Below are 20,777 nucleotides of genomic sequence, written 5' to 3'. Positions count from 1 at the left end.
TAAAAGCAAATATATAGTTTATTATCAAATATGTACAAATTAACCTCAATATTCACATTCACACAACGTTCTTACAAACTGTGGAATACATATAGCTTATTACAAATTATTATAATTGTAACATATCAGTCATTTCAGTGTGTGACAGTATTGTTATTGACAGTATAGCGTACTTTTCTATTGCTTTAGTGAGATAACAACAAACTTAAGATGGTGGGCAATCTTTAGCTCGAGCACTTGTATCTTGGGTGGAGGGTGTTGTTTGCACCACATACACTTCCTGGCATCTCGTACAGAAAGTCCCTTCTATTTTCACTACATAATTGCGGCATCTCTGGGAAGTCCTTTGCTTTACAGCGGTTATCACTTCTGAAAATGTACGACAGTAACCATTTTCGCTATCCGTCCCTTTTCATTATACCAGCTGGTTGTGAACAAACCGTTTTCAGCTTTTTTTTACCACAAGGTTGACTTCTCCTTTCTAACACAGTCATATGAGGCCGTGGCCAACCCCGACGCGTGTCATCTCCACCTCAGAAGGAAGACATGATAGCCAAGACAAGCAAACACACAGCTTCTCTCAGGTAGCCCCGCATTAGGCTCAGCTTCACAGTACAGCTTCTACAAACATAATGTCTGTGGTATCTGCTTTCTTTACATCTTAACTGATTCTGATGTGGAGTCCAGTAGAGCCTGATAGATGTCAGACCTGAGGAAACGTGGGTAGGAGTCCCTCTCCATTAGCCCGTAGACAATCCTCCGGGCATCGTCGAAGCACACGGCGGTGGACGTCTTCATGTTCCGCCTGGTCAGCTCTCTGGTCTTGTGATCAATGTTGATCTGGAAGCAGAGGAATAATAATTAAAGGACAATTAAAAAGTAGCAACAGGGGTTTTACGTATTGCGAAAATAAAGTAAATCTCTCTGCAATATGAAAACCTATGTGCTTACTTCTCTCGGAGCCTCAGCTTGAATGTAGCGTTTGAAGATCTTTTTGGCCCTGGAGGACATCCTGAAGGAAGACTTGATCTTCTTATAGTCCTCGCACACCAGCCAAAACTCAATGTTTTCATCACTGAACTCTGACTTCAAGAAAGCCTGGAATATCTTCATGCCGTCTAAACAGAAAATGAAAAGTTAGTTAGTCAGCAATGAGGAGGAATACTGACTGTGAAACTTGACAACGGGACTGTACGTGACTTACATTTGGATGATAGAAGGCTCTCTAGTGAGTGTGACCACTGGGACATCTCCTCATAACAAAGCCTGCAAAACAGGGGTGCGCTGTCACTCACTTGAGCAACAAGAATGCGAACATTTCAGATTTTTATTTCCCAGTGGAGAAATTTCCTTTACCCCTTCCACTTACCCCTCAGTGTTAGCGGCTTGAGACGATCTACGCTGCAGCCGAGACTTCAGGTTTCCTGTCCTGGTTAACCAAACACAAATCAACCAGGCTTATTTACTGGCGTGTTTGTTCTTCTACGAAAAGGCTTATCAGCAATGACACAAAAAAAAAGTAGATAATTGTGATAAAATATTTACCTCTTCTTGTTATCAGTGTCCATGTTGAGGTGCTGCAGCTCCCGTGGTGGTGATGTATCTCGACTCGGCATGGCAACAATGCGTTGTACGTGTGTGACTGTGTGTTGGGCTGCTCTTCGAGAGATGTGAGATGTGTGACTGTGTCTGTTAGATGAATCCACTGGTGTCAACTTATATATATACAGCAGAAGTCTGAAATGAGGTTGTTGAGTAGCGTCACAACATCATGCTGAACTAACCACAGAAAAAGAGGAAGTTGGCGGTGACGCAAAAACCTGCACGGAACGCAACTGTAGCCTGTGTGTAGTGTACTTAGACCTGCATCGTGTTTATTTTAAAGTCTGGGCATGCAAATGGCGCAGTGGAACATTCAGCAGCAGATAGGCAAATGCTTTAGTCCCTGTTCAGTCTGCCTCGAGAACCAGTGCCACGCTTTCAGGCTTTGGAAACAATCTTCCCTTTACGAATGAAAACTGATAAACAATAAAATGCATAAGGCATGCAAAAGGCATACAGCCTTACTCGGCCTGGTATTACCACTAGCGTTTGGTTGGTAGATAGTCAAACTATTCCTTTAACCAGTTCACTTTGTTAACTTAGAGAGTTGAACCAAAAATTTAAAATACATGTTTTTCTACTTACCTGTAGTGCTATTTATCAATCTGGATTGTTTTAGTGTGTGAGACACAGTTTTGAGACATCAGCCGTAGAAATGTCTGCCTTCTCTTGAATATAATGTAACTATATGGAACTCACTTGTGGTGCTCAAAGGACAAAAAAAAAATACATTTGAAAAACCCAACAGCAATGTCTCTTTCCAGAAATTGTGACCCGGTTTTGCAAGATAATCCACAGGCCTTGTTGTGAGCAGCTTCATGTTGTGGTGAACTGTCCCTTTAAGCTAGATAATGCTCTATAACGGACATTACTGAGCCAGTGACTTAAGACTCTTTTCCTTTTTTTGACTGATTATTTAGCAAGTTTTTACTATTATCCTGTTTAGGAACAATCACGGTGCAATTAAATTAAACTCAGTGTGTTCTTTGGTTTCAGAAACCTCTCAGCTGGTGTCACCGACTACTATACACTATATTTGCTAATGACTTATTACAGTTGGCTACAGCTTCTTGTTATCACTAGATATTTGAGAGTGGAGGCATACAGGAAATGTGGGGGGAAACAGAGGGGGATGACATGAAAACACAAGTCGCCCACCGGAACCAAACCAGAGACACTGTGTTCATGTGGCATGTAACTAAGCCGCCGCAGTGTTTCCATTTTAGACAAGACTGAAACTTGTAGAAACCAAAAGTATGATGCCATATCTCTGCCTACAGTAAAATAAGACATCTTTGGCTCTAGGTCTAGATCTAACCAGTTTGTAAACGTCATTGAATAAAATATCCTCAATCCTTCCTCAGTGTTGTGAGCCGTGTCACTGAAGAATGTTTTATTCACTTCCTGTAATGTTGACAGGAAGTTTGTCAAAACAAAAGCTTTCACCTGTCATCTGGACATTCCTATGACTTTTTAAAGTCTTTAAAAGAGAACATGATCTGACCTTTTTCCAGTTCCTTCCCTTTCTCCTATAGTTCAGTACCAATGATGTAAGCATAAGAACGTTTTTGGACTGCTGCTTATTTATGACGACTTTATTGCCTTATTATTAAAAACTTCCAGTCTGGTTTCACAGCTCGTCACAGAACTCAGCTTGTCCTTAATTGTCTGCTTTGATCACATGACATTTGAGAGCTTCTGCTCTCATCACAAAGCCGCTCCCATTTCTAACACGAGCACCGCTTTTAGGAGTACACCGTGGCCGTTAGCAGTGCACCACTTTCGTCATAGAATTTTTCCCATAACCTTATACATCCTGTAAGTTCCTGATCCTCATATGTGATGCAGAACATATTTTTAGCTAACATGTTCCAATACACCCAGTCATGTCGACGCTGTATATAAAAGCATCCTCGTGTGTTCATCCCTGAAAAAAACCTGGAGACTTTCCTTACATCTCATGTAGATTCATTTAGTGTAACTAATTCAGTTGAGTACTTTTCACTAAATTTTACAAAATCAGATTACTCAAACTCTTGCTTCCCTTCAGTGATCACCATCACCTTACCGGGACTTTTGTGGGAAATCTTTTTTGTAAGATATCATACGAACTGTTTGGGGACCACGAAAGTCTTTAGAGTTCATTCTCTGGGGACCATGATGTCATTCGTCTAAAACTTTGTGTTATAACCTATAATTCTACTTTATCCACCTGATCTACCTATATCTTATTTAAATGATTTTGAGGAAATGATGAATGATGAATAGAAATGGACTGGCCCTTTAAGAAGGGATTCTTGAATACATCATTGTTTTAATTAACATGACCTCTGAATCAACATTTCTTAGTAAAGCTTGGTAAAGTATACTGAAGCTTGTTCGGTTAACAAGCTGCAAGTGTGACATAAAATGTACCTCAAAACATATCAAGTCAAGTTTTAAAGTAAACTTAATGGGTTGCTTTTGAACCACAAGCAAGTACTGTTTAGTCACATTGTCTATGTTCATGTTAGTTTGCTTGACAGGAAATGTTTTGTGTTAGAAGGCAGCTGTTAAAGGCTTGTGGTGACATAAACGGTTATCTCAGACATTTTCGTTATCGGTTGCAGCACTCGTCTGTGAGTTTCCTCCATTAACTGCAGTCACTCTGAGAATTATAACTTTGCTATCATTTGTACATCTTCTTCACTCCCTGCAATATCTACTGTCGTTTTGCTGGGCCACACATTGCTTCATATTAACGAGTGCAGATTAAACACGTGGTTTGTCAAACGCTCTCTTTTTACAGTATGAACTTAACCCTTCTCCCACAAACAGGTGAGTGCAGCAAGAGTTGTTTAAACTAGAGGAAGTTGCGGTGAGATATCTGCACAAGTCAAAGTGGGTTGTACGACGGTCGCACATTCAATGCCTCCAACACAAGCAGAACAAAATGTTCGTCTGACACCCTGCAGTCACATGGAGAAACCACGATGTGCCTACTTCCACTTTCCAAACACAAAAAAAACTAATCAGACAATAAACACGTTAAGATTGGACACGCAAAAGGGAACAATGTCACTGTAGAATTGTAATGCATCATGTCCTTTTCATTTAAGACCTATATGCTGAGATTACTTTCTTTTGTGGATCTGAACATCATGTCTCAGTGTGGAAATCCTGCTTTGTTATGCTCTTTTGTATTTGCATGCTTTTTACATAGAAGAGTTTTACATAGAAAGTGACATAAGATTGTGAAACCACCATGTCCTCGCTAGACATGACAAGGCAAAAACCAAAGTGATAAAATAGCAAATACTGTCTAATACTCTGCATGACACAACCTAATCTTCCTTTGAGGGGGAGATTAACATAAATGACAATGAGCTTAGTTCGAGAGGAGTTTTTCCATCACATCAGATTCAAAGTTGTGGTTTGAATCCTCTAAGATACTTTTTCATGTTGAATGAACTCCAACTGAGTTGCCCCCAAAAGTGCCCTCCCATCCACGCCCCTGTGTCGGGCAAATTTGAGACATAGATGATTTACACAGTTCCTCTTCACAATGTACAAACTCCTTCTAACGCAACTGAGATGTTGCGGAAATACACCAAACAGAGAGTGAGACAGGAAGCGTTTTTTTTCTTTTTTTTGTTGTTGTTGTGTTGTCTTGTTTACTGAATGAGGCTGCTTGAAGGACTCTGTTGCCATCTGGTGTATATTTTGACCAATGACCGGATTACAGTACACAGACAAGCCTTCTGTGACGACAACGACGAAGGGTGATTGGCATCATTCAAAAAGACTACACCCAAAGGTCAATCAACTATTTAGTTTTTAAGATATATCCAATCTAGAACAAGAAAACACAAAACCGAGACAAATGTTTAACAATAAACTCACATATTTATTTGCATGTGGAAGTTGAATTTCTCAGAGCATATTAGGGTTCATATTTGCATAATCAATTAAGTGTTAATAATACTTACAATAAAGGGAATCGTTTTATTATTAACCTCATGGGGTGGAGGAGAGAAAATAGATAATAGAAGAATTACGTTCAGTCTCTAAAGATTTTTTTTTTCTTTTTCTTTTCACCATTAAAGAGACGACGTATAATACAAGCCACCAAATCTCTTGAGCTGTAACTGTCTACTGAAACACACAGAATGAGAAAAGCTATTTCTGCTAGACTTGGGATCTTGATTGTATGGCGAAAGAAACTGTTATCTACACTGAAATGTTGGTGAAAAGATTTGGCGAGCCTACGCCTGAGAGGCTGTCTTTTTTTAAAACAGTCACCTTGAATTAGTTCTCCTCAGGAGTCCCTGATAGATGTCAGATTTTAGGAAGCGCGGGTAGCAATCCCTGGCCATCAGACTGTAGACGAGCTTCTGTGCCGAATCAAACGAAGTCAGGGAAGGCTGGGAGATGTTCTTTGTTATGTTTTCTCTGGTACCACAATCTATGTTGATCTGGAATCAAACAATGTTGCCCAGAGGGCGTCTCAGCAACTATTTTCATCATCATTCACTCTCATGTTCTGGGGGGGGAAACAACTTGTGTGCATTTAAAGTAACTTTCTGAAGTTTCACCACAGTAAAAAACACTACCTTATAACAGTCACTATATCACTATAGGCCTGCTAAATTGAGATTATAATCAATGACCATATTTTCTAAATTTGAATTCGTAAAAAAAAAACATTCAGCTTGCAGATGTTCACCTGTCTGGGCGCTTCTGTTTGGACAAACTCTGAGTAGATCCTGTTGGCAGAGGAGATCATCTCTGGTGTCGTCTTGATTTTTTTATACTCCTCACAGGCGAGCCAAAACAGTATGTTCTCCTCGCTGTACTCGGACTTCAGAAACTCCCGTAAAGCTATCTGTCCGGCTGGAAATCACAGACGACAGTAAGCGTGTAGCAATACATACAATCAAATACATGCGCAATCAAAGGAGACTCTCACCTTTACAACTGAGGACTTTGTCCACAGACTCACTCCAAGTCTCAACATCCTCCAGTGGATCCTTGGGAAAGCAACACAATCTACCCTTGAAAAGAGCATCAAGATCTATCACTAGCACAGTTATCTGTGAACTCCACAGCACATACAAACTGCAAACCACACTGGCAGGTCAAGTCATTTATAGTATGCCATGTTCGAAGATGACTGTCAGTGCATTTAAGCATCTGACAGCAACCTCACATCACTATAAGCCCCATCAGAAATAAAAGCACAATGCAAAGTGAGACTTACAGTGAGTGAAAACCTCCTCGGTATTTTCCACATGGCTGCTGTAAGGTGTTGCCTGCTGAAAATTGTAAAGGCCCAATAATCAAATGTGCAGTAACTCACTTTATCGCCATCTCCTCGTCCTCTACAAAGGGAGACAGAGATAAGATCCTGCCAGACTGAAGATGGGGTTGTGATTCTTTGGAAACGAGGGAGTCAAGTGACTGAACAAATCCAAATGACCCCCACCCAACATGAATGGAATATATGGAAATCTGTATGCAAAGTGTTGTTGGGAGAGACATGGCATCCTGTCTGTCGCACCTCGAGGAGGAGAGAGCTCAGCTGGGATTTAAGTTGACCGCACCTGTTGTCCATGAACAGTCATCGTCAACGTGGATGTGACAATATGAGTGTGGCAGCTAGTTTGTATCTATATAACCTTAGTTGGATTAAGATAATTTAAACAAATTAATTATAGATTACAGAATATGTTTCATCCATCAGTAAGAACTGTATTTTTATGAGTATAATGAGGAATATGGTAACATAATTGCCTGCTGTGGTGGAGTACGACATGTCAAATTCAGAACAAGATTTAACTAAAGCAATAACCAATGGTCAGGAAGCTCCGGGGAAAGATCCTGACCATAAACAAATTGCCATAAACAAATTCACGATTAAGGAAAACTCTCATCATCCTCCCATTTGCATATCTGCAGTGTTACTTATTCATCAAGGTGGCAAAAGCGCACTGATTTATCAATGTGCCTCATAGCTCAGTTGATGCAGGTGATCACCAGCCCTTGAAACAGAATTTTGATTTGGACCGAGGTTTTGCATGTTCATAGACTCGTCAAGCTCTTCCAATCTGCACTGGCTTTGGAATACAGAAAAGTCATGATGTGTGATAAAATGTTGAGGGTTATTACAATTCATCCTGAGGGGAACATGAATGTCAGTAACAGATTTCATAGCAATCCATCCGGTATAGTTGTCAAGACGTTTCACTGAAAATCATTAAATGTTAACCTCATGGCTGTGCTCGAGGAAAAGTCAGGGGATCACCAAAGTCATGTACAAAATGTTCCCCATAGCTGATGATATTTCATTGGGATTCGTCATTGGGATTCATCCGCTGGGGCTCATGAACATCTGTACAAAATGTGGCACCTATCCATTCAATGGTTGTCAAGACATCACAAACCTACCGGACAGAAAAAGTCAGGGGATCCCCAAAGTCAGCGGGATTCATCCTCTGAGGAACATGAATGTACGTGCAAACGTTCAGGGCAATCCACGCAGCAGTTGTCGAGATATTTCAGTCTGAACCACAGTGGTGGACCGACCAACCGACCGACCGACCAACTGACTGACAGAGGAACATAGCCAGAGACGTGCCGCTAACATGACTAACAACACCAGGTAAACAATTTAAACAATGCTTCACTCCACATATTCTCAGTAGAGTGATTAACTACTGCTGCAACATGAGTCAGCAGTTGTGTTCACAGTGTCTTTTGTGTACGTTTAAACTTCCATCAATGGATGTTTGATTTAGACTTTTTAGTATTCACTAAAGTACTTTACTAAGACAAAGCAGGATGTTTAACAGAGCAGAGACATTCTGTGTGATTACATATTCATGGGATTTGAGATAGATCAACACAAGAGAGATATTTCTGACTTGCCACTTCCCAGCCTCAGAGAATATCATTTCTCATGAGCTGTATGTGGAGGACTGTCCTCCGCTCTTTTGGGTCTGTTTGGTGTATGTGAACAGTGAATCGTACATATATCTTCAAAAGTATATCCAGTGCATTTTAACCTGTCCTGACCTTCCTGACCGCTGGTGGGGATGTGATGGACCAAAACAAACCAAGGATGTAAATCACAACAGGTGATGGAAAACACCCAGGCTGCCCCTATTTGCATGTGTGTAGACGCTCCAAGTAGACAAATTTGTTTTTCAAAAAAGGAACCGCCAGGAAAGTACTTTAATGGTGAGTGTGTTCTTTGAGCGCTCACTGTATCCACGTTCTTTAACTAAAAATTCATTCTGAGCAGTCAGTGTTACCATCCAAGCACATAAGGGACTTCCCACAGCCCTGAAATGGCCCATTTTGTAAAAGAACACTGATTTGTTTTCATTCAAACATCTAAAATGAAACTTGCTGAGTTTCACTAGTGATAAAGCAATTCACTTGGTACCAAGTTGCAATATTTTCACCGCACACAGGGTGGCACTCTAGTCATCTCCAGGCCCCCTGTCTCTATTTTACGTCAAGTGTCCACCTCTCTCTGTAATTTAATGATGAACAGGGGTTTGACCTTTCCCCTGCAGGGTTCGGGTTGGTGAAGGGTACAAATGTAAAAAAAAAAAAAACTGTTTGAATTAGCTTTCAGACCTCTGAAAGTAAATCAGTAAGCATGCCTTTCATTATTTAGAAAGTGTCTCATCTCTCTCTCTCTCTCGACTTGTACAGTGAAAACAGTGAGCAGCAGGGATCCCGAAGAGACCTTCTTTTCTTTCTTTCTTTCTTTCTTTTTTACATGTCTCACCCTTTCAGCAGTACATTTCTTCCAGTTTCTGATGGGACTTAAATAATATATGAAGCCAGATTAACCATAGAACAACTCTAGGCCAAGCATCTACTCGACCTCCGTGAAAAGACTCAGTGAAACATTTGTTTTTTGTTCGTTTTCTTCAGCATGCTTTATCAGTCCAATGCAGATGACACACTAGTTTTTGTCACACAATTGGGTTGAAGGATAATTACCCTTCAGCCTGCAAAGATTCTTAAGAGAAACCTGGTTCCTATTCATCGAAAAACATGCGGCCACTTTTAGCATCGAGGGAAAACGTCCCTCATAAACACTTAACACTTTATTTGAAGTACGGTGTTCAGAATGGAAGGAACAAAGTTTCACCTCGAGTCTTTCAGAAACTGATTGTGGCCCTTTGCTTGCAGTTGCACTGATATTTTATTTAGGTCGGTCAATATCTTTGCCGGCCAAGAGCATCAAGTGCAAACAGATTTGTAAGGAGAAAACTTCACAACTCAATATCTGAGACTGGGAGTCAGCAAATCTGTTACTAAATTTGGCTCTCATAGAGTTAGATAAAAGCTTCTGAGATGAGACAAAATTGTTCTTAAAAATGGGAACCTGTGGTATAAAAGTTTGCCAGAAAAACGATTTGAGATCAGTGGTTTATTTGTTATTTCTTTTATTTCACTTCAAAAAAGCCCATGGGTGCAAAACTACTGACAGATAATGACAAAGATTGAAGGATTATTTTAAAAGAAACCATTTTGTTTGAGAAAACCTTATGACAAACCTTTTTGTTTTAAACTTCTCTTAGACTGGTATTCATCTTGTTTTACATGCTTCATATCTCCAGGCAAACTGCTTTATATTCTTTTGTTTCCCTTCAGCGTCCCTACAATACATCTTTACCTTGTGGATAATTTCAGAGGCTTTTAGCGCAGACTGAGTCACACATTTAAATACCAATGGGAAAGAAACAAGAAATCTGCCAGCAGAATTCTGAGCGGGCAACTAATCTTAAAATGTGATGAATTTGGCAGGCCAGCTGAGCACCTTTGTTAGCACATCATCACGTTTTCCCTCTCTTCTCTGACTATTCGTGTGAGAGGACAGCAGGAACTGCAGAACACGCATGCCGCTGTCTACAAGGGTGTTTAATTAATCTGAACTGTGAGGTAGTCAACGTCGTTCTATTTCTGTATTTTGGGCTGAGATGGACTTCTCTCTAAAGGCTATATTAGAAACCCTGACATCTGAATTAATGAGATAAACCAGCTCTGTGTGTGTATATGTGTGTACACAGCTTGAATCTGTGCACATGTATGTACATACTCAAGAGTTTGGGGGTGAGTGGGATCACTGACAGTTTCTAATTAATATATATTTGTCTTTGTAAGAAGTATAGCTTGTACATATTTAACATGAATAATTATGTGCTAGAGGAGTTGGTGTTGAAGGTCTATTCATTTATCAGCAATTTGGGATAGGGAGGTGCATACACATGATCCCAATTTTCCCATTAGTGTGATATGCAAACATGACGTCTCCATTTGTCACATTTAGATGTGACCATTCATCCACTAATTAATGACACTAAAGGCCTCATTAAAACAGCTTCTTATGTGTTTATTTGAGTTTAGTATGTACATTTTACAACAGCAAGGCAACACATATGAGCATAGTAATACATAAATTATGTTAGATGACAGCAAACTGAAAAACAGCAATTATAATTATTATAATGTCATATTAGTATTCAAATAAGATATATGCATTTTCCGTGTGTGAAAATGGGATACATTTGAATTCAGAAACAGAAATGAGAGATATATATCCCTTATTAAAAAGTTTCTGTGCTTTGCAGTCACCGTGGCTGCAGGCTTGCTCTGCAAGTTAGCCTGCAAGGGGTTGGACAATGCGAGGGTTAAAATCACGAGCCCATTTTAATGAGATATGGTCAAATTAGCTTGTATGCCATATCAACTGTAATACGGTTGTATAAGGTGCTATTGCTGGACTGAAAGACAAAACAATTGAAGTGTAATGAGTCTGAAGTCAGGAGAGTGGCCTCAGTGTGGCTGCCTGTACGGCTGGATGGACACTGTCAGTAGCATGGAGGCACTTTAGCTGAGATTCTGTCCCTAACCTTCCCATTGACATTTGAGTTTTGCAAGATTTGAGGAAATCTTAAAATCATCAATAACGGTTCAATCCACAAGCAGTGCAGTGCCTCAGACAAGGAGATTAGATTGATCCACATGTGCAAAGTGAATACTCTCTTATGGCCACAGAGAATACTCTGATTGGCCATGAGGGGTCTCCATCATGTTCAGATAACCACACTGCTCTGACGTAGTGGCCTCAGAACATTAGTAAACGTACTCTTTTGGCCGAAAAGGCTAATGGTGTCAGCTGTTATCCAGCTGTGTAGTATAGTACTTAAAGTTTGATATCTTGGGAAATATGTACACTGTCTGGCAAAGATTAGAAGAAGATGACGAGAAGATACATCTGTGTGGTAGGAGAGAGGTGTCAAGCTTCTCAATTTACACTCTGCATGAAAGCAAATAAGTGTATTCCCCAAAATCTAGAACTATTTCTTTAAATTGCTAATCATTGGCAAGCTGCCATGGTATCATGGAAGTGGTTATAAAAAAAATAACACACTGCAGAAGCAAACCTGTGGATTATAAGCCTCCGAACCACACATTGCATTTCAACAGCTGTGCTGCTAATCACGGATTACCTCCTATACAAAAATCAGAGTGAGTCTGCAATGTTAGGCTACCACTACCAGGCCGAAGGTTCAGTTGTGGCCTCGCCCCTGTCGTTGAATACACAGGAGCGTGACCGTCTGCGAAACATGGTGGCCCCCGGGCCTTTCCTCCTGGTGAGACGCAGGTAAATGTCAGAGAGGAGGAACCTGGGGTAGGAGTCTTTCTTCATCAGGCTGTAGACTTTCATCTGGGCTGCTTCAAAACAGCTCCTTGTTGGCTGTGCTATGACCTTCTGAATGGCTGTCTTGGTGTTGTAGTCAATGTTGATCTGAGTAAAATAGAAATTGGAACATGATGAAAAACCATGCAGAATAATGACGTGTCATATCAACTACATACAGGAAATCTATACTAAAGGAATGCCATGTTTAACGATGCACACTTATGTCTAGGTCTGAATGCCTGATTTAGGGTTTTGTGCCAGGATTTGAATAAAGTTTATAACAACACAATAACACAACACAGGTTAAATAAAGGCATAGACTGCATATAAGAAGCTGACGTAGTCCTCGTGACGTCACACATTGTTTTGTGGGCTGTGAATTTGAAGCCTGGAGTTCAACATTTTGCCCATCCATATTGGATTTTGGCCATCCCCATCTTGATTTTTTGCAACCACTGAAGTGAAGTGACCATATTTGGACTGGACCCCCTAGTGGCCAGTGGAGAGAACGCAAGTTAAAGGCACTTTGACGTCGGCTTCACTTTTCAGAACCGGAGGTTGTGGCCTGCGTAAAGGGCCTGGTTGATTTGGTGAGAAAATATCTAATGGTGACAAGAAAAAAGGGGGAAAGCCCCAAGGTTCAAGATGAGAGCAGTGTAAAGAAGAGCGACTTGGAACCGTGGAGAAAATCAACATCTGCATGTTACATACACATAGGATCAAATATGAAGTATGGTATTTCATTCATTTGTAACTGTCAAGATGCTTTTAAATACTTGTTCTCTTAAGAAATCAGATCTCTCCAACCCGCTTAAAAGGATCTTTATCCACGAGGACACGAGCATCTACTTAACATTCTTGGATTTGATCGTTCTTTTCTAATCATGTGAGCCAAAGCTAAATTCTACGTTATTAATGACCCTGCTCTTTTTGGTGCTAGATAAGACTGAGACTTATTCACTGTTTGTTTGGCACTGAGCTAATTTGAGTTTAAAGCTCACACTGACACACACCTGCTCCCTGGATGTCGTCACAGATATGAATGTTAATTATCTGGTGCCTGCTTTTGTGAATGAGTTGTTTGTTTAAAAACACTGGTTAAGACAATGGTAGTTATTGGCTGTGAATTGTCTTTAAACTGGGAGTTTTTCTTTAAAAGACTAACAGCAGTGAAGCTTCTTACACAGCAATACAAATAATCACCACTAACACAGCTCTCAAATTATTCATGTGTATCAAACTGCAACTCTCACACCATCAATATTGAACAGACATTTACATCTCTCTGCAAACCACTGGAGCTGGTACACGCTTTCGTATTAGTGCAGCATGTTCCATTTTTACACAGACATTCATCTTAGACGGAAAGTGTGTGGGTGATGCTCTCTCCACTTCTGCAGAGGAATGTCAAAACCTCAAACCAGACACCAAACTCTTAACGGTCAGATCTGCTGCAGGCCACGAAAGCATATCAGATGGGGGTCGCATTGTCCTTGCAAGGCAATGGAAACCTTTTAATCTGCAACTGTCTTGCACAGAAATAACCCGACCTGGTTTGCAGTGGTGCATGCACTATATGCATGACCTCAGCGGGCTGCTGCTCCTAACCATTGTTCATAAAGGTCAACGTGCTGCAGGCCCATGACTCTGCAGTGCTTAAGAATTCGCCCACTGTTCCTTTTATACAATGACATAATATTTCAAACCTCCAACAGTTGTTGGAGCTTTTGCAGCTCCACTGTATAGCCTATTATGCAGCATTACATCTGTGCAATGTATAATAAATAAACATGCCACGCCATACCTCTTTAGGGGCCTCTGAATCAATATAAATCGTATAAATATATTTGGCTTTGGACAGCAGCTTCGTGTCTGAATCAATGGTCTTGTATTCTTCACAGGCCAACCAGAACTCAATGTTTTCCTCACTGAACTCTGTCCTGAGGAACTGAGAGAAGCTTTCCACCCCATCTGATGAAGAGAAACAGAGACAAAGACACACTATAGTTGGTTACTATAGTGTCACAATACAAAGATGAACTGCTGCTCAAAACAGAATCACTATCTGAGCCTGCTGGGTAAACGAAGTTTACATTCGATTGTGGCAGGATGTATCAAGGAGGCATAGACTCTCCATAACTACTCCTTAATGGCATTACTGTACAAAGTATTACATGAATTAATAACTTAAATATACTTATTACAGTATTATTGTCTTCATAATACAGCATTGACTATATAAACATGACCAAATGAGCACATACAGTGGTTTACACTGTTTCAATGTGGCACTAAAGTGCAACCTTTGTGCTTATGAGGAAGTTGCACAGTTTCTGTATTACAATCTCTGCTAAAGACATTAAAAGATGTAGTGAAACTCTCACTGCTCTCTCCATTAACTATGTATTGCCTCTAGCACATCAAATGGAGTAAATTGTTTGACAGCTAAAGAAACAGTTTTGGACGGCGATTCGCCTCAACGTTCTCGAGAAGTTTTGGGCATTAATCTGACCTGAGTGCTTCAGCAATTCTTCAAAGGAGTCGCTCCATTGCAAAGCTGCTTCTGGTGAGATGCTGCAAAATAAATAAATAACAATATTCAGAGTTAAGGTCAGCTCTTCCCTAACGATGCTACAAGAAATGTTTTGGATTCTCGTGACACGTTTAGTTTCTGTGAGTGTGCAATGAGTCATGGAGGGTGCTGGAAACCAAAGTCAGAAATGAAGGATACTTGTCAAACACAACTTTGAACGTATATATGAAATGAATAGATTTTGCCTTACTCGGTGGGTGTCGTGTTTGTCATTTTATTGCGACTGACGTTTTCATGAGAGCCTGACTTGGTGAGAAAAAGGCTTAGTCGGCTCTTCCTCTCCTTGTCTTTCTGTCTGCCAACAGAGAGGAAAATACATCAAGTTCCACAAACTGTCTGTACGTGCAACTGGGGCATTGTTCACCAAATCAGCAACTTATAAGAGAATTACGCCTCATGGACACATTTCTAAAGTGGCTTGCAAGACAAGCCATAAATTACACAACATCTTTGTGGAACAAAACAAATTGCCAGACAAAAAGGCAGCAGAGACAGCTTTTAAAAATCTAACCGCCTTACATGATGTCAGCTTTCAAATGAACTCTACAGAAACATCACATAGCTGTTATACACAATTTTGCTGGAGTAAAATAAGACTTTTCTACAGAAAGAAGCTGTTTGCTTAATCTCTTCTCATGATAAAGATGGCACTATTCACTCGTTTCTGACATGAACAGCAACATTTACTAAAGCACACTATCAAATGACACATAGTAAACATTTAAAAACAACTGAGTGTCACACACCAACCTGCTACTATCGTCCTTCATCTTTGCTGGCTGCAAGTCTTCTGGACCAAGCATTTTGAAATATGCTTCCTCCTTTGGGGCCATGTAGTTGAATTGAGGAAATAGAAAAAGAAGTGCCTCCATGCTGGTTTGTCTGTATCTGGTGTGCGAACAGACAGGCCACAAATAGCTTTTTGAAATTTTTTTAACCCATCACTCGATGAACCACCTCGCCTTTTATAAACCACGCTCGCTTCACATTTGAGTTCCCATACCTTCTCGCTCTACTTCCTGTAATGGTGTAACCACTTCTTGCTAACAGCTCCATCAGTGATACAGAAACCCCCCTGGGTCCAACATCCTGTCAACTGTTTACTTAGAAAAGTGAAAAAGACAGCTGGCTGAGCTCATTCATGATTTTTTTGTTTGTTTGTTTGTTTTTGCTTGAGGTTATATCTCACAATTGTACGATAGCAAATTGTACTGAAGCAATTATCACCTAATAACCCAGGTAACATAAAACCAATTTGTGTTGTCAGACTTTTTGTAGATTCTGTTTATTCTCTCTTGTTGTTGCTGTTGATAAATGTATTCTTTAAGAGGCAAAATAAGAGATTATTACTCGTATTTTACAATTTCACTTGCACCACCAGCAAGGACAGACACTGACTGCAGAGATGGAAAGAATGAAATGTAATGAATAATAAAATGTGTCGGCACATAGTCCCTTTCCCAGCTCTTTCCAGAACCACCTTAATGGAGAAAGATAAACTCACTGTGACATAGTGGAAAGCAACAGGGAATAGGTGTGTTCTGGGGCAGATGGAGACAAATGTGATGTCTGTGTTAGAGAGAGACTGAAACTGTCTTTAAAGATAACATGCTAGACGGCCTTGACAATGATTCTTTAGTTCTGACAACAAATGAATAAAGTGCAAGAAAAAACAGCAGGTCTATACCACAGTGAACCAGTCATAGTTTATCTTGATTAAGTCCCACTCAACACAAAGAAGTGTGTTTTACATCTTGTTACATCACACAGTGTAATGCGGAAACTCGAAGCCTCCAGTGCACATTCACGATCATGATACCATAAATCAGTATTTTATTGCTGTATTTGTGATTGTGGCCCGAAACATCCATCTAGAGCTAAAGACCACATACGATTGTGGGAGAAAAATGTAGTTGTGTCTTGAAATATATTTGTGTAACATCATATCCATAATTTGAAATGTATTCATGTATATTCAAATGCATACTGTGGTATTGGCCTGTATCCTTGTCATAAGTTATTCACATCACTGAGGCAGGGTATTTGTGCTCTTTTAGCCGCCTCAACCTTTTAACCTTTTTTGACACGCAGGTAAAGCAAAGTTCAATCTGTAAAGCAACTACTTCACAATTGTGGGCGTAGGAAACAGGATGCTCTGTCAGAGGGTGAAAGAATGGCCAAGGGACTAGGAACAGGGAGTCTAGGTTTCATTGTACGAAAATATGCGCAATTCAGCTAAATGTTTATATGCACGAACCAAACTCATCAATGGGAGGATTTGTTTGCAGACCAAACATCTATGCCAAATTGTCGTTACGTTAGGCTATAAACAAACTACACCACGGTTGCATGACTTCAACGTCACCACCACTAACTTCCAACTTATGATTTCATTTTACGAGAACACCAAGCTTTACGAGAGCACCAAGCTTTTCCTCCTAGTGTGACCTGATCCAGACAAATCTATAAATTGGAAAGTTTGAGTTGGAATAGTTTGGAAGAGCACAAAACACAACACGGCTGTAAAACCAAACGTGAACATCTTTTAATCTTGTGTTAACCACAGACCTTATTCCTGCCATCTAACCAAACCAATGCAAAAATGCTTACTCATTTTCGAGTTTTAGGACTCATTAATGTAGCTCTCTACATGGTTTTTTTTACCTTCTTAGCATGTTAGAGTCCAAGCGATACCCAGTCGTCACCATCTCACAAAGACCAAAAAGTAGTCTGAAAAGCGAAGCCAATGTGAAAGTGCCTTCAACCTCGTTTCTTTCAAATGACCAGCAGGGGGCGACTCCTCTGGCTGCAAAAATAAGTCAGATATAGAAGAAAATGACACTACTTCTCAATTGATTTATTACCTTAGTTAACATTGGAAACATGAATTTATGGTCTCAATCGCTAGTTTCAAGTCTTCTTCAATGCAGCATTTGTTTTTTACGTTCACACCGTTAAGTTACACTTCCACTTTACAAACAGCTGATCGTGTCGTGTAGGTGTTTTAAAGGTGCAACATTAAAACACAACATTAACCCCATGTTTACTGAGACCGTAGTGGAGCGTCATCGTTTGACATGCTGGGCTTTCCAGTACGTTAAATAATGACGCCAAGGGCTCCTTACAAAGCCTTAGTATGTGACTAATTGGGAATGAGAACATGTTGATCATTGTGGTTGCCTAAAAATGTCTTGTTCAGTGTTCGGTTGTACTTAGCTCCACCCTTTAGTGTTACTTTTGGTCCCAAAAAAACAAGATGGCGACGGCCAAATTTGCCAAACTCGAGGCGCCAAAAACGTAGTCCAAAAACCAACGGATGACATCACGGTGACTATGTCCACTGCGCCCATGGTGGTGCAAACTCCAATTCATAAACTAGGTAGAAAAGAGAAATAGAGAGGTTTGGATGAAAATTGTGGAAAGAATTGGGATCCTGGTTGCGCTTTCACACACTCACAGCACTCACAGCTAGCAGCTAGCTACAGCTAGCAACCTAGCAAGTGAAAATGATCTTACATGTTATTACATCTGTCTAACTGCAGGCTGAATCAAAGCCTTTCTCCATCCAAACATGAAAAACAACACCCATTGATTAAAAGTGACACATTCTGTACTGCAAAGGCATGTGTACAGATACAACCCAGTGAGCCGATAAACTGAAACTGCAGTATCCTTTTCCCTTCAGGTAAACAGAGGACTGCTGAATCACTGAAACCAAATTAAATAGCAGTCATTAGCTTCGCTGTATGTATTTGCCTCTTGTCAACATACCAGATGAGGGAACCAACAAAATCAATACACACACAGAGCAAAGGAGGTTCTCCCGCCAGCTGGGACAAAAGATTAGGATTGTGTAGTTTTATCATTTTGAAATAATATTCCAATTTATGGTTTTAATTATTTAACTACCAACACCAAGTCTTGTGTTCGGTTCTCCATGCAATGTGATTACACATTGTTAGCAAAGACGGAAGGAAAAACAGAGACTGTGCTTCTGCATTTATTGCCAGAGAAGAGATTTTTCTAAAAGCAATTTAGCTCAGGGATAAACCGTTTGTCTGAAGTGTCACTGAACTAAGCATTAAATATTGTACAAACACAACAGTTACACTAATAGGAAATCATATGATATATTGGTTAGCTGAAAACGTGCACCCAGCATTGCAGACTGTCCTTATTCTGTTCCTGTATTATGGCATCACTAAACACAATTGTACCTCTGTAGGTAGCGATAATGTGCAAATATATCTTTATGAGTGTGTTTTGGATGTCGCTTGGTGAAAGGGGAAGTGATGGAGTTGAAACTGCTGACACGGGTGAAGGGGGAAGGAGGAGTGTTGTTACTTCCTGTCTGAAAACATCTGCTCACATAGGTCTAGTCTGCCTGGCATGTCTGTACATCCAGAAAACGTATTAAACTCACACAGAAAGATATACAATTTAAAACGTAACAGACTCCACTGAACCAACAAGATACTCACAAACACACACACACACACAAAACACAAACAAACCTTCAAAAAACGTAGAAACAAAGTTTAGGTTTGACATTTCTTCAAAATGTATCATTTGCAATATTCCATTTGTGTTCATGCATTCAAAGGGAGAATAAACAATATGCCTCAGTGGGATTGCTTTCATCTAGAATTGGGACACCGCATATGTGATCAAGAGAAAAGCATGTGGGTGCTGAGCGGAGAGGCTGGGCATCCATAAGGCCTTGAACCTTCCCGAGAGAGAACAATATGTCAAACTAGGAAGGACAGATGAAGAACTTCTTCTATTTCTGTTCATCATTTTCCAAATTAGACATTCTTTTTACTGACATCGGTTTTGTGCATCCGTCCCATTTCTGATGTCAAAACGGTGTTATCCACTCATTCATTCATTGAATGATTAAAAAAGGAAAAGGTTTTTTCTGCCCAAATGGAGCTGGGAAATGAAAATTCACCACTCACTCGTGCATGATTTTAGATTGTTCCGCAATTATGGGCAGAAGTGTGGTGTCATGGACCAAACAGGCTGGGTGCGTTGAGCCATTGTAAACACATCAAAAATGGTATTATGTTCAGGTATTAGGATGAATATGATCTAGGGAGGGGTGTGGTTTAGGGACTGCAACCCACTATACTAGGAATTATTTTCACATTAGACAATTCTGCGCCACATGATTTATGTCTAAGCGTCAATGTTCAGTGCCAATGACAGTGTGCTCTTTACGGTAGATGGGCGTGTATTACACCTGACTTTCAAGAAGGCGACCAGTTTGGGCCATCACAGAACCGAAATCTCTCAGTGCGTTACAATACCCATACGACTATTTAGTATGCCAGAAAAGTATTCTGTATGTCCCAATACATAGTGTATCAAATGCAGTTTGCCAAAAATGGGATGTCCTACTGCATCCGGTTGCATTTTGCTTTATGCAAGCCATCATGCTTTTCAAGCAACATTAACTCAAGTAATGTTCTTAAGAACATTTTAAGCTACTTGTAACATACTTGAATATTTATATTTCATGCTTCTACTCCACTGGATTTTAGAGGAAATAGAAATTAACTAATACATTATGATGTCTAACTACCCAGCGGTATATAACTTACTATACTATATATGTCTCTGAAAATGGGCTATTCTGCAAAACCAATACTTTTACTTTTGTTACTTTCAGTATATTTTGATGCTAACACTTATGTACTTTTAATTGAGTTACTTTCTATGATCATGGTTGGTGCAGAAGAAGAACATTTGCCCACATCTCAACACCCAGCAGTGCTGCTTTCCAGCTTTAGTCTTGCAGTTTCATAGATAATGATTCGTACTGGGTGGTTGGTTGGGTTGCTTGTGCAGTGAATGAAAAACAAAAAGTAACGCGAA

At 40.1% G+C, this 20,777-nt stretch overlaps 3 protein-coding genes across 3 annotated transcripts; all 3 read right to left on the bottom strand.

The window, feature by feature from the left end:
* LOC306706518 (regulator of G-protein signaling 13-like) lies at window positions 1-1,812 on the bottom strand. Its single transcript, XM_079173639.1, has 5 exons — window positions 1,546-1,812; window positions 1,370-1,429; window positions 1,205-1,266; window positions 952-1,118; window positions 1-840 (listed from the first exon to the last, which is right to left on the bottom strand). The coding sequence occupies exons 1-5, from the start codon at window positions 1,614-1,616 to the stop codon at window positions 655-657; spliced, it is 546 nt and encodes a 181-aa protein (XP_079029765.1). The 5' UTR covers window positions 1,617-1,812; the 3' UTR covers window positions 1-654.
* Window positions 1,813-5,879: 4,067 nt separating this feature from the next.
* Window positions 5,880-6,874, bottom strand: rgs1 (regulator of G protein signaling 1; the record flags this gene model as incomplete). The annotated part of the gene is made up of 4 exons (XM_079173640.1): window positions 5,880-6,056; window positions 6,308-6,474; window positions 6,551-6,635; window positions 6,842-6,874. 4 exons carry the CDS (start codon window positions 6,872-6,874, stop codon window positions 5,880-5,882), a joined length of 462 nt encoding a protein of 153 aa, XP_079029766.1.
* Window positions 6,875-10,997: 4,123 nt separating this feature from the next.
* rgs18 (regulator of G protein signaling 18) lies at window positions 10,998-15,870 on the bottom strand. The gene is made up of 5 exons (XM_079173638.1): window positions 15,651-15,870; window positions 15,091-15,195; window positions 14,820-14,881; window positions 14,112-14,278; window positions 10,998-12,412 (listed from the first exon to the last, which is right to left on the bottom strand). The coding sequence occupies exons 1-5, from the start codon at window positions 15,770-15,772 to the stop codon at window positions 12,158-12,160; spliced, it is 711 nt and encodes a 236-aa protein (XP_079029764.1). The 5' UTR covers window positions 15,773-15,870; the 3' UTR covers window positions 10,998-12,157.
* Between the last annotated feature and the right edge of the window lie 4,907 nt (window positions 15,871-20,777).

Source organism: Pholis gunnellus, assembly GCF_910591455.1.
Source record: "Pholis gunnellus genome assembly, chromosome: 14".
Lineage (NCBI taxonomy): Eukaryota > Metazoa > Chordata > Actinopteri > Perciformes > Pholidae > Pholis > Pholis gunnellus.
This window is presented reverse-complemented; position numbering and strand designations above follow the sequence as displayed.

What these genes read in the sequence shown, in the direction of transcription:
- LOC306706518 (XM_079173639.1), bottom strand. Translation starts at nt 1,616, where the DNA reads ATGCCGAGTCGAGATACATCACCACCACGGGAGCTGCAGCACCTCAAC. An exon ending in GAGCCTTCTATCATCCAAAT is followed by an intron (nt 1,119 to 1,204) that starts GTAAGTCACGTA and finishes TTTTCTGTTTAG; the next exon opens with ACGGCATGAAGATATTCCAG. An exon ending in AAGCTGAGGCTCCGAGAGAA is followed by an intron (nt 841 to 951) that starts GTAAGCACATAG and finishes CTCTGCTTCCAG; the next exon opens with ATCAACATTGATCACAAGAC.
- rgs18 (XM_079173638.1), bottom strand. Translation starts at nt 15,772, where the DNA reads ATGGAGGCACTTCTTTTTCTATTTCCTCAATTCAACTACATGGCCCCA. An exon ending in ACAAACACGACACCCACCGA is followed by an intron (nt 14,882 to 15,090) that starts GTAAGGCAAAAT and finishes TTTATTTTGCAG; the next exon opens with CATCTCACCAGAAGCAGCTT. An exon ending in AGAATTGCTGAAGCACTCAG is followed by an intron (nt 14,279 to 14,819) that starts GTCAGATTAATG and finishes TCTCTTCATCAG; the next exon opens with ATGGGGTGGAAAGCTTCTCT.